The 13,508-nt window shown below is 39.6% G+C and overlaps 4 protein-coding genes across 4 annotated transcripts in view; 1 reads left to right on the forward strand and 3 right to left on the reverse strand.

Moving 5' to 3' along the window:
• LOC144858790 (YEATS domain-containing protein 4-like) overlaps positions 1 to 13,508 on the reverse strand; it is a 163,466-nt gene that overhangs the window by 107,197 nt on the left and 42,761 nt on the right. The window lies entirely within an intron of this gene.
• On the reverse strand, positions 312 to 4,741 carry LOC144835547 (uncharacterized). Its single transcript, XM_078690628.1, has 6 exons — positions 4,733 to 4,741; positions 3,413 to 3,533; positions 2,619 to 2,796; positions 1,517 to 1,788; positions 862 to 1,099; positions 312 to 634 (listed from the first exon to the last, which is right to left on the reverse strand). Exons 1-6 carry the CDS (start codon positions 4,739 to 4,741, stop codon positions 427 to 429), a joined length of 1,026 nt encoding a protein of 341 aa, XP_078546754.1. The 3' UTR covers positions 312 to 426.
• LOC144835549 (uncharacterized) lies at positions 5,007 to 10,493 on the forward strand. Its single transcript, XM_078690629.1, has 2 exons — positions 5,007 to 9,525; positions 10,073 to 10,493. The coding sequence occupies exon 1, from the start codon at positions 5,007 to 5,009 to the stop codon at positions 9,339 to 9,341; it is 4,335 nt and encodes a 1,444-aa protein (XP_078546755.1). The 3' UTR covers positions 9,342 to 9,525; positions 10,073 to 10,493.
• Positions 12,731 to 13,471, reverse strand: LOC144835550 (uncharacterized protein C11orf42-like). The gene has a single exon (XM_078690630.1). The coding sequence runs from the start codon at positions 13,469 to 13,471 to the stop codon at positions 12,731 to 12,733; it is 741 nt and encodes a 246-aa protein (XP_078546756.1).

Here is a 13,508-nt window from a genome sequence, read left to right on the forward strand (position 1 = left end):
GCAGCCTGTTTGTTGCACTTGGACCTAGAACTTGTTTCCCACGTACGTAAGCGCAACGCAAGTAAAGACCAATTCAGACAGCGTCACACAAGAGGCCCGACGAGTCGTCTCGTCGGGACAAAATGAAACATGTATTAAAATTCTAGACGAAAAAACTACGTCCGACGCTATCTCAAGACGACTCGTCTCGTCTGGATTCAAGTCAGACGACTCAAGACGTTTCGTCGGGCATCGTCGTACGATGCTGCCTGAGTTGGCCTTAATTTGACCACCCGAGACGTGATAGATCATCCGAACTGTCGCTGGTCAATTCACTTGCGTTGCGTCGAGGTGGGAACCAATCTTTACTCTCCAATGTGAAGCACCGGTGTTGTGGTGTGGTAGGCGTTAATGCGTGAACATTATGTAGTTTATTTAAGTCGCATCTTATCGCACCCATATTGCTACTTTTGAACTTATCACTCCAAACATTTCTGAACCAAGTAATCCGCACTGGTTCGTCGCCCATGTCGGCTGACCTGATCCCATCGTCGCATAGTGGCTCTTTAACATTATTGCTTCGGTGTCTTGAAGGAGATGACATGGTTTACCATCTTCGGTAGGGAGTCCCATATGTAGACCTCCCTCGTAGTATCTACAAAAAGCAATGATGTTATCATAATGCACAGTTTTTAAATAGGGTTTAAGTCATATTGTGTTAAGATATGTCTGTCGTTTCTCATCCGTGGTTTTCAATTGGACTTTAATTTGATTTAGCGATTGCGTCTACGAAAAAAATATCGCCACATATTTACTGAATCTGTATGCACAGGGACGTCCAATACCAAATGGTTAAAACGTAAGAAATCATCATGCTCTTACCTATAATTTATATCATCCGTGTTTCCCCAACAAATTATGTCGCCGCTGAATGACTTCTCCGCCCGCTGATGTTTAATGATATTCCACGAGAAATCGCCGTTTGTCCGGCTGTACATCTCCCACGTGTCGTCTGCAAATAAGGATGAAGTATCGTCTGTATGTCGGAAACTTGCGTACGCGTCATCAGATGCTTCCCATCCGTTGCCGCTTATAAACGTGAATCGGATCTGTCGACGACCTGTGTGCAGAAAGCAGATTGTACCTAAATGGTGTATTGAATAGATGAAACGAAATACCGTACGTTAGGTTTTGAATTTCATTTCCAGGCGATAGACGAAGGAGGAAACGGTATAACTTAAATTACTGTATGGAAACGAAAGTTCGCTATTAATTAAACAAACGTTTTCGTCAAATTGTGTATCTCTCGTCATTTACTAATTTCGGGTAGATACTGTAAATACATATTACCTCACAGCAACAGTATTAGACCTACTTGTATAACATTTTTTTAATAATTGTTCGTTTCGGGACGGTACCGGTAGACGGAGGAGACGTTAAACAAACAGACCGTCACAGTTGTGCACGTGGTCGGAATACACGTTCTATTCATCACGGCATGTTAAGCTACCGTCCCGAAACGAAAACTCTAGCTTACCAGACATAAATATCTCACGAATAAGTGAGTTTCTTAGATGTGTTCCGGATTCCCTTCCATATTCTTCAACGAAATCTACAACATCACGTTCATGTACATTATGAAACAAGTTTGATTGACGTGGATCGATGGACGACGAACTACTCGTACACGCGTTGCCATTTTGCTCTGGACACACCCATGCAAAGTTCTGTGTTACCTTGGCAACAAGCGTCCAACCTCCTCCAGACGTAGTCATATCGCAGTAGACACGTGATGAGAACTCATTTGTGCTGCTTAAAAAAGGTAAATAACGTTTTTATGTTTTGATTTATTTTATGTAAATATCTCATCTATAGAGAGATAGGGAGAGGGTGAAAATGAAATAATCATGAACAAAATTATAATGTGCGTGTACACTGTACAGTAGTAAAGAAAAAGTATTAAATGACACCCAAAACATGTATTATTACGTTTGATGCGATTATGCCAAGTATTAATTCTTCAAATATGATTCTTTCGATGGTGTTTGTGTGAAGAGTTTAGAATGCAGCTATAGCTCCATATGATTTGAGATTGTTGTCGTAACATGAGTGGTCCTAGAGTCCCAGATTAAAATCCATGGGCTTCTAACAAGCCTATGGGCTTCTAACAAGCCTATGGACTTCTAACAAGCCTATGGACTTCTAACAAGCCTATGGACTTCTAACAAGCCTATGGACTTCTAACAAGCCTATGGACTTCTAACAAGCCTATGGACTTCTAACAAGCCTATGGACTTCTAACAAGCCTATGGACCTCTAACAAGCCTATGGACTTCTAACAAGCCTATATGGACTTCTAACAAGCCTATGGACTTCTAACAAGCCTATGGACTTCTAACAAGCCTATGGACTTCTAACAAGCCTATGGACTTCTAACAAGCCTATGAACTTCTAACAAGCCTATGGACCTCTAACAAGCCTATGGACTTCTAACAAGCCTATATGGACTTCTAACAAGCCTATGGACTTCTAACAAGCCTATGGACTTCTAACAAGCCTATGGACTTCTAACAAGCCTATGGACTTCTTTTCGAGTTGTTACGGTATAAGTTTGTAATAGCATGATAAAGTCTGCGTACCCAGGCTTTGCATTTATCCAGTACATGCCGTTATCGTAACCTGCACTGCGCAGCCGCGCGTCGAGGCAAGATTTAGGTGGTGTGATTTCATGTTGAGAAACTGGTCCAAGCACGTCGCGTTGAATAGGTGCGTAAAGTACAGACCACTGATTGGATGAGCACAGCTCAAGGGCGTCACCTACAAAAATAAATTAAAAAATAACAATTAGCTACGGTAATTAGTATCAATCTAAAGCGTGGTTCCCACTAGCGACGCAACGTAACGCAACGCTATGACGTATTGACGCAAAGTGCTGTATATTTCGTAATCACAAGTGGGAACCGACGATGCATCAGTGCTGAAAAAATCGCAGGTTTGATTTCACGCAGGCGGGGACAAACACAATTATTGGAAGGGCATTTGCTTATGTTGCGTAGATTGCGTTACGTTGCGTCGCTAGTGGGAACCAAGCTTAATTCACTCTCGCAAACGTTCTCTCATTATCGTTCTCCATTTGTTTGTTTTTTTTTAATACAATTCTTTAAAAGATTACAGAGTGACTGTTCCAATCGTCGGCGTTTATTCACGAGCTATTTGTACTTTGCGTTTCATTAACCCCTTTTTTCGATTCATCTTTACATCCCATTGGCTATACTAAAGACCGCAAACATTACTTTTGTGAATGCCTAACTTATGCTGTGCTTTATTTTGACTGATTCAACGGATGTGTGCGATTCAATCGGTCAAAGCATATAGCAACATATTGTATAATCGATCCTACCAACAATAACAATTACGTCAGTACTGTACATACCATTTTCATTAAGTCGAACTGTCCCAGCACATTCAGTTGTACACTCTTCTTTAACATGTCTAAACCGTATCGCCCTTGGTGCATTACTTGTGTCCAATACGCCAGCCTCGCCTTTCTCACCCTGTCAAATTCAATAATAACTAGATTTTAAATCATCATTTTGACGAATTATGTGTGTCCTTTCGTGACTGAAGAAACAGAGATAATCGGTACGGTAGTAGGTTATATCCGCGAAAATAATATAAAATTGTTTCTATTTTATGTGTCATATAATACACTGTATTATTAATTATACTGCATTTTACAGTGTATAGAATAGATATACGAATAGAATAGAAATTACGAGACACATGTATATTTTTAATATTTTGAAAAGATTACGTCATTAAAAAGAAACTGTAAGAGTTTTGCAAATCTTTATAGAGGGCGACATTGTTCGTGTGTTGTCACATGGTATGTTTAGCGCGCGTCAGTGGTATCCTGAATGTGAACAGGATTTGACGTGCATTTTCGACCACTCATTTTATACTTGATTGATGTATATTTGGTATGTTTGACTTCTTTATACATTATAATATTATCGTATATTAATTGCAGTACCTAACACTGTAATCGTTATTGAGTTTAACGCAGGGAAACGCTTCCCTTATTACGTTTAAATTAAGCCTATGTATTCAGCGCGCTGTGGATCGTGCGTGGTTCACTTTATGGCGTGTGTTTATGACCGACGTTGAGGTCACAGGTCAATAGGTCAAATTGAGAATGTAAACAAATATGGCTGCGCCCATAAGCGTACGATAGAGAGTTTGCTACGTGGGTTGTGGAGCCTACCGTTAGTGTTCTATCATATTAAGGTTACATGATTTGCTGTAGTACTTATATGTTAACTATCCTATCAAATTATTTTATATTTCAAGTGCGTTTATTATGTTCCTTTGACTATCTGATTGTTAATGGCGATGTTTGTAAGCCTAACGTTATGCCTACTTGAGGCTGATTAAGTTGTTTAGTAATAATAATTATGCTATGATGATGATATGTATTCTTATGTTTGTTATAAGATTTTATTGGTAAGATTGTACATTTGTTTACAGTGTTGGTACATTTGAGATGTACTGCGTCGTGAAAGCTGATTGATGATTACTGATCAGTTGTAGAATTGGATAGTTGCGCCATAGTTTTCGTAAGTTTATACAGTAGCTCGGACTGGCATCGCAGTCATTTGTTTATTTGCTTGTTTGAAATGTTAATCTATAACTGTTTATAATGATTCAAGTTGACCATAGAGATAATGTATGCGCTTTGACTACATTCCTGTACTGACGGCATAATGCTTGTTCTTATACCTTACGTTTTATGATTATTGTGTTTTATGATGTACGACACTAGTTATCTGATGTTAATTAGACCTTTCTTATGTTTAGTCACCAGACTTACAGAGAGAGCCAGTCTTTGAATAAAGTTACCATAACAGTATATGGTTTGTCGTGGTATTATCTACTGTCTGCGTCGGGTAATTGTGGCGCCCTCATCGATCCCCTAAACAGTTGATGCGAGATCAACTACAGTGAGAAAACTCAGCATCTAAGTCAACATGGAAGATCTGGAAGCTAAGACGAAGGAGCTGAGAAATCATCGGCGTAGCCAGAAAGCGTCGATGACCCGTAACCTGAACATGCTAAACGCGCAACTCAAAGAAGAGGAAGCAGACTTATCGGTTGTGACAGAACTGTTAGCCAAGTCTGAAGTAGCGTTTGAGAAACTAGAATGTGCACACCAGAGATTAGGTGAGCTACTCGACGATGAAGCATTCGAAACTGAAGAACAGTGGATGGAGACTTCTCAAGAGGCCTTTTGGAAGGCCAAGAATTTAGCGAAAAAATTCCTTGCTAAGCACAAACCTGTAGTAAAGGAGGTTAGTCATGTATCTAATGTAGCCACTTCCGATAGTGGACCCACTTCTAGTAGTGTTAGTCATGTATCTAATGTATCCACTTCAGATGGTGGACCCACTTCTAGTAGTGGTACCTTTAGCGGCCTTAACGAGTTAAAGTTGGCACTTGAGTTGCCTAAGGCTGAGGTTTTAGAATTTAATGGTGATCCAGTTGATTACTGGACCTTTGTAAATAACTTTAAAACTAATGTTGCATCAAAATTGTCTAATGATAATACTAAACTTCAATATCTCCTTCAGTTGTGCAAAGGTAAAGCACGCTGTTGCATAGATAGCTGTCCTTTAATGGAATCTGGAGGCTATGATAAGGCTCTTGAAATTTTACGTAAACAATTTGGCCAGCCTCACATGATTTTAAGTGCTTTAATGACTGACATGCAAACCCGAAAGCAAATAACCATAGGCGATGGTGACGCACTTTGGTCACTGGTAAGTGCAATGAAGAAGTGTGATGTAACGTTAACACAAATGGGGTATACTAGTGATCTCAATAGCACCAGTAACTTGTTAAAGGTCCAATCTTTGTTGCCCACTGTGTTACAAAACAAATGGGCAAATGTCGCACATAACATTTTAGAGAGTGGTGAACCAACATTTCAAGATATGTTGAAGTTTGTAGAAAGGCAAGCAGAGGTTTCTTGTAATATGTTCGGCCGAAGCGTGGGTAAGTCGGGGAGTAAATTAAATGGATCCAAAGACACCGAAAAACCAAAGGTACGAACAAATGTTGTCAAGACGTCCAAGGGCTTATCTTGTTTTGCCTGCGAAAGAGATCATAGAATTTATAATTGTGAACAATTTATAGACATGTCTTATGATGATAAGGTAAAAACTGTGAAAGCTAAGAGGCTATGTTATAGATGTCTGATACCTGGCCACATATCTTCGAAGTGTCATAGAAAAACAGAATGCAAGACATGCAAGTCCACTAGACATCATGATCTGCTGCATCCTCCAGAAGGCGTAACATCATTAGCAGCTATAAGCGGCCGAAATATTTACTTGATGACTGTTCCCGTAGAAGTTGTTGCAAGTAATGGGAACAAGGTAAAGACGTTGGCTTTACTTGATAACGGCTCAGATTCAAGTCTCTGCTCCGAAGCCCTAAGGAGGAAACTCGGTGTTGCTGGTCAAAGAGTGAAATATACGGCAACAACAGTCAATGGCGATGCCGACAAGGTAGGCTTCTCATTTGATGTTAACGTCAGCGGTATACGGGAGAAAAAAGAATTATCGTTGAAGGTGCTGACTGTAGAGAGTGTCCCTGCAGGTAAAGAGTCCATCCCAACTCTAAAAGAATTGAGTGCTTGGGACCACCTCAAGAGTTTGCCTATAGAATTAGATAATGGTCTAGACGTACAACTGCTAATTGGTGCTGATACACCGGAAGCCTTCTGGGTCCAAGAAGAGAGGCGTGGTAAAGCCAAGGAACCCTATGCTGTTAGAACTCAGCTTGGATGGTGCGTGATGGGTCCCGGTAAGGAAACAAAAGGAAAATTGACGTCCAATAGTAATAGAATCAGCGTTTCGGTGTCGAACGAACAACTTATGCAGCAGCTGCAACAAACTTGGGAACTAGACAACAAAGGTCTAGAAGTTGAAGAAGATTCTGTGGAAGATAGAAGGGCTAGAGATATTTTAGTCAGTACTACATTACACCAAGAATCCAAACACTACCAAATAGGTCTTTTATGGAAATATGATGACCATCCACTTCCTTGCAACAAACCAATAGCCGAGATCAGATTGGCGAGCCTAAAGCGAAAGCTGGACAAAGATGAAGGTCTAAGGGCTAAATATGTTGAGACGGTAGAAACATACATCTCCAAGGGACACGCCGAGCCAGTCACACACAAGAAAGGTGACGAGGGTAATGTCTGGAACCAGTGGACCTCAAGTATCTCCAACCTACAGTATGTTAAAGTCCCTCGTTGGATGAAGTTAGAAGTAGCTGTGAACACCCAACTGCACGTGTTTTGTGATGCTTCGGAGAAAGGTTATGCAGCGGTAGCATATTTCAGAACGACTTCAAGAAACAATGATGTTGACGTAAGCTTCGCTATAGGCAAGGCGAAGGTGAGCCCGTTGAAAAACATATCAATTCCACGACTGGAATTGCTGGGTGCTGTACTTGCAGTAAAATTAGATGGAATTGTAAGAAGAGAAATTGAAACTCGGTTTCATCTAGCCAAAACAACATTTTGGTCCGACTCTATGATCGTACTAGGGTACATCAAGAACGAGAATAAGCGCTTTAAAACCTTTGTAGCAAACCGAGTCGCAAGAATCAGAGAAACATCTCAACCACACCAATGGCGACACGTCAGGAGCGAAGATAACCCGTCAGATGAAGGCTCTAGAGGAACTCTTCAGATAACTAAATGGCTTACAGGTCCTGAATACTTGACGGACAGTGAAGATAATTGGCCAAATATCTATATTGCAGATACAAATAATTCCGTAGATCCTGAAGTTAAGTTAGCTGCCTTCACCCACACCACTACCAATGTAGGTAAAAACACTGTGCTGCAAGAGCTAGTACTGAGATATTCATCATGGACAAAGTTAGTTCGTGTGTATGCTTGGATATTACGTTTCAAGAACGTGATCAAGGCTAGACCGAGGCAAGGGAACAATTTATCTGTAGACGAGATCAAGGATAGTGAAACACAAATACTCACTTGGTTGCAGAAAACCGAACTTAGCCATTGGAAGACTGACAAGCGTTTTGCCAAACTAAATCCTGTCTTGATAGGAGACCTCTTAAGAGTAGGAGGACGAATTGGGCGAGCAAGTGTGGATGAATGTACAAAACATCCCATTCTGTTACCAGCAGATACAGATGTTACCAAACTTATTATACGACATCATCATCAGAGAGTAGGTCATAGCGGTTGGGCTTCTACATTAAATTCTTTACGTGAACGTTTCTGGGTGATAAAGGGTCGCTCTGCAGTAAAGGGTGCGTTGAGAAATTGTGTTGTATGTAAGAAATATCAAGCTAGACCAGCTCAACAAATGATGGCAGAGTTACCGGCAGAAAGAGTAACAGACAGCAAGCCACCCTTTACGTTTGTGGGTGTGGATTATTTCGGTCCAATTGATGTAAAGCAGGGTAGAAGTATAGTAAAACGTTACGGATGTATATTTACTTGTCTGGTAATCCGAGCTGTGCACTTGGAATTGGCAAAGGGTCTTGACACCGATTCTTTCATTAACGCTTTGAGACGATTTGTCGCTAGAAGAGGTCAGCCCGAAAAGATGTTTAGCGACAATGGTACTAACTTTCATGGTGGCGAAAGAGAGTTAAAGGAAGCTATGAAGTCTTTTAACAACGATAAATTAGAACGATTCTGCCATACTAAGATGTTTGAATGGCACTTTAATCCACCTAGCGCAAGCCATTTTGGAGGTGCCTGGGAACGGTTGATAAAATCTGTACGCAGGATATTGCATGGTGTATTAAGACAGCAGACCGTTCATGAGGATGTGCTAACGACTGTTCTAACTGAAGTAGAATCAATCCTCAACTCAAGGCCACTCACCGATATTTCTCAAGATACAAGAGATGAGGAGCCACTTACACCGAATCATCTACTACTTCTCAGGAAAGGTCCAGATGCGCCAGTCGACAATTCTACCGACAAGTCAGCGACGTACGGCAAAAGGAGATGGCTGCAGGTGCAATACCTGGCTTCGTTATTCTGGACCCGTTGGAGGAAGGAGTATCTTCCATTATTACAGAAGAGAAATAAATGGACTACACCGAAAGGGAATGTAATGGTGGACGACGTCGTACTTTTAGTTGACGAGACTACACCCAGAGGAAGATGGCCTATGGGCAAGGTACTTCGCGTGTATAGAAGTAAAGATGGGCACGTTAGAAGCGTTGATGTTAAGGTTAACAACAATATTCTAAAACGACCAGTTGTCAAACTTTGCATTGTATACAGATCCTCGATTGCTACTGGTTAGAGTGTAAAATTTCTTTGAATTTTACAGGGGGGTGTGTAAGAGTTTTGCAAATCTTTATAGAGGGCGACATTGTTCGTGTGTTGTCACATGGTATGTTTAGCGCGCGTCAGTGGTATCCTGAATGTGAACAGGATTTGACGTGCATTTTCGACCACTCATTTTATACTTGATTGATGTATATTTGGTATGTTTGACTTCTTTATACATTATAATATTATCGTATATTAATTGCAGTACCTAACACTGTAATCGTTATTGAGTTTAACGCAGGGAAACGCTTCCCTTATTACGTTTAAATTAAGCCTATGTATTCAGCGCGCTGTGGATCGTGCGTGGTTCACTTTATGGCGTGTGTTTATGACCGACGTTGAGGTCACAGGTCAATAGGTCAAATTGAGAATGTAAACAAATATGGCTGCGCCCATAAGCGTACGATAGAGAGTTTGCTACGTGGGTTGTGGAGCCTACCGTTAGTGTTCTATCATATTAAGGTTACATGATTTGCTGTAGTACTTATATGTTAACTATCCTATCAAATTATTTTATATTTCAAGTGCGTTTATTATGTTCCTTTGACTATCTGATTGTTAATGGCGATGTTTGTAAGCCTAACGTTATGCCTACTTGAGGCTGATTAAGTTGTTTAGTAATAATAATTATGCTATGATGATGATATGTATTCTTATGTTTGTTATAAGATTTTATTGGTAAGATTGTACATTTGTTTACAGTGTTGGTACATTTGAGATGTACTGCGTCGTGAAAGCTGATTGATGATTACTGATCAGTTGTAGAATTGGATAGTTGCGCCATAGTTTTCGTAAGTTTATACAGTAGCTCGGACTGGCATCGCAGTCATTTGTTTATTTGCTTGTTTGAAATGTTAATCTATAACTGTTTATAATGATTCAAGTTGACCATAGAGATAATGTATGCGCTTTGACTACATTCCTGTACTGACGGCATAATGCTTGTTCTTATACCTTACGTTTTATGATTATTGTGTTTTATGATGTACGACACTAGTTATCTGATGTTAATTAGACCTTTCTTATGTTTAGTCACCAGACTTACAGAGAGAGCCAGTCTTTGAATAAAGTTACCATAACAGTATATGGTTTGTCGTGGTATTATCTACTGTCTGCGTCGGGTAATTGTGGCGCCCTCATCGATCCCCTAAACAGTTGATGCGAGATCAACTACAGAAACAATTAGAACATGATAATTTTGGAAGATAATTGTCTGAGCAAGAACATTGCAATTTGGAAGAACAATAGACAACAGGTAGTAGTTAGAGATCCGCGCTCTTTTAAATGTGCGGAACTATGACGAAAGAGATCATTTACTGGTCTTATAATTTAATTTCGTATACGCCTCTGTAGACAACTACGTATATCTTCCGTTTTGTCACGAACAAAAAACAACAACGACAGTATATACGGTTTTTTCGATTGATTGTTTGACATACCCTTTGTCCTCGTTTTCCCATCATACCTTGTCTACCTCGTGGTCCCCTTGGTCCAGAAACACCCTATAACAACAGTAGAATAATAAATAAATATTAAAAAGCGAAATTTGGTTTAATCATATCTGAATACTGTATTTCGAACGAGAACGGATATTCTGTAAAATAAATATAATTTATACAAATGAAATCATTTCAATGTAGACCTTTGATAAATAGAAGAGATAGCGATTTTTTTCTTTTATTTAAAGCTATGTGTATTTTTTTATTTATTATTTTCGTATTTATACCTACCGGTTCCCCTTTCATAACATTTTTGAAGTTAAATTTAATTGTCCCTAACGCTATTTCGCCCTCTAGCGGCTCTAAAAGTATGTTAGCCTTTGCGTTAGTTTGCATACGTTTCCCGTATTTTTCTCCACCTTCATTATGGTCACTCTTCATTGGTATTGAGGTAATTGTTGATCTAATAAAAACATAACAAACTAAATATTTGTCGGAATAAATAGTATTGGAAGTATTTTATTTATTAACTTTGAAAACCATACTCCTGCGTGACGTGTAAGCGCGCGCCTCCTACTTTTATCTTTACTTAACGCATCATTGATTAACCACCTACCATGTGTGACGTGCACATGATAGCACGTGTGTGTTTACCTATGGAAAACTATGTGTGGTGTGGACGAGAGGTAGTGTTAGATGTGATGTAAAATAAATGATTTAACTAAATGTACTGTTAACAAATAACGTGTGACATATGTGGAGGCCTAGCTAGCTTGATTTCATATATAAACAAAATCTATTTAGGCATATTACATTATTATTAAAGTATTATACGCGACACGGTGGGTAGGCCACCTACCTGCTGATGATATCATCAATTTCTTGTTCTCCGCCTATTTGCGCTGATACTGTTGTCCTCTGCTTGGGTTGATGTGTTGCCGCCTGGCCAGAAGTTCTATTTAGAGGGTCTTTGTTAATATTATGCTTTGGCGTACGTAGACATGACGAAAACGGAAATAATAAGCCTATCATCCATAAAACCGATTTAAGAAAATAAAACATTTTCTCCTATGCCCCTTTTTATTATTTAAAACACAAACAAGATGTCTATCTATCCACAAACCTAGGATCAGTAATCTAACTTATGAATTTATAATCTATGGTACGCTAGAAATTAACCAATCATGACGGACCTCTTTACTTCATAAAACGGTAGATGTCTATATATGTTGTGTTCATGTTGTGCAGAGATCATGCAGATGATCATCATGTGGACTTGTTTTTGTGTGTCTTTTTTGGAAGACACACGTCAAAGCTAGGCAGTGACGTCACTCGAAGTTGCGAGTGCTCTTATTGTAACCATAGAAAGCCGAATGGAGGGAATTTAGTGAACTAGATAGTCACTTACATTTGACGAGTTGGATTGATAGTTGAAAAATGAGATGAAAATATCCGATTCCAATTTTGCCCGTGTATATGCATTTAGGAGATTAGAGCAGCTCCCAATGGTTTTATACCAAACTGTGCTCCATTGCTTGTCGGCGGATGAGGCGTTGTGGTTCAATTCCGAAAAATAACCAACTAGCCAAAATAATTGCTGAGGTATGCGAGGTATTAATGTATACCTTCTGGGGATGTACTGTACATTTCATGATGGGGTTACTAATATTATAGGTGCCCTCCCCTCCCCCCACCCCCCTTGAATAGCATATTTGCATCAAGAATGACTTCCACTCAATATAATGCGCATCCCTCACATGAACCACACCAACCTTTGAATATTTATTGATCCACATTGCTGATAAATAATATTAAAATAAAAATTACATTTGGCCTATATCCCATTTGCCTTGTTCATTAAAAAAACACAATAGGCCAATAATTTTATAATCGTATAATAATTGCTATTATTAATTAGGCCTTAAACTTCCATTTCTTCAAACGTCGTAGAGGTATGCGTTCTGTTGTTGTTCGTTTCATACACCCAGTCTACTTGGTCATTCTGTGTAAGTTGTACGCACTCTTTCACTGGTCCAATTGTGCCATCTGCTGCCATTGGTATCTTAACATAACAGAATCCTACTGGTGTTCCTTTTTGACAGTCTTTATAATCTTCTTCTGAATTGTAACACGTCATTAGATCCATGTATCTGGCGTAACACACTTCACTGATCAAGTACACCTTCCTTATCCCCTTAAGTCGGGGGTTTGTAATATCTAGCACCAGCTCGCCATAGGATGCCGTCAGTGGTGATATGAATTTATTGGTCTCTTTCACTGACAATTGTATTGACTTACTTACTCCTTCCACCATCTGTGATCTCCTGTAAAAGTAGTCACGAGTGAAAACCTGCGCAGACTTTACTAAAGCAGTCATTCTGTTCATTATGGATTTCGAATCTCCTCGTTTGTGGTCGAGAAATTGTTCCAGTGGTCCAAGGATTTTAAATTTCGGACGTTCACGCCGAAGTAGACGAGATAGTAAGGAACGTTTTTCTTTCACGAACAAAGTGAGTATTTCAAACTGCTGTGCTTCTATGATAGACGGCACCGGAACAATGTCTTTGCCAAGAAGTTCGTTGCCAACTTCATCTCGTATTAGATTCCACACCAGTCTGTTATCACATGCAGTGATGGCAGAATACATATCCAAGTCCATCATACTGTTAGATTTTGTTTTTTAGTAACGTTCCTGTCAC

This window comes from Antedon bifida, chromosome 2 (genome assembly GCF_963402885.1).
Source record: "Antedon bifida chromosome 2, ecAntBifi1.1, whole genome shotgun sequence".
Lineage (NCBI taxonomy): Eukaryota > Metazoa > Echinodermata > Crinoidea > Comatulida > Antedonidae > Antedon > Antedon bifida.

What these genes read in the sequence shown, in the direction of transcription:
- LOC144835547 (XM_078690628.1), bottom strand. An exon ending in AGTTCGACTTAATGAAAATG is followed by an intron (nt 2,797 to 3,412) that starts GTATGTACAGTA and finishes TTATTTTTGTAG; the next exon opens with GTGACGCCCTTGAGCTGTGC. An exon ending in TCGTGAGATATTTATGTCTG is followed by an intron (nt 1,100 to 1,516) that starts GTAAGCTAGAGT and finishes TTCTGCACACAG; the next exon opens with GTCGTCGACAGATCCGATTC.
- LOC144835549 (XM_078690629.1), top strand. Translation starts at nt 5,007, where the DNA reads ATGGAAGATCTGGAAGCTAAGACGAAGGAGCTGAGAAATCATCGGCGT.
- LOC144835550 (XM_078690630.1), bottom strand. Translation starts at nt 13,471, where the DNA reads ATGATGGACTTGGATATGTATTCTGCCATCACTGCATGTGATAACAGA.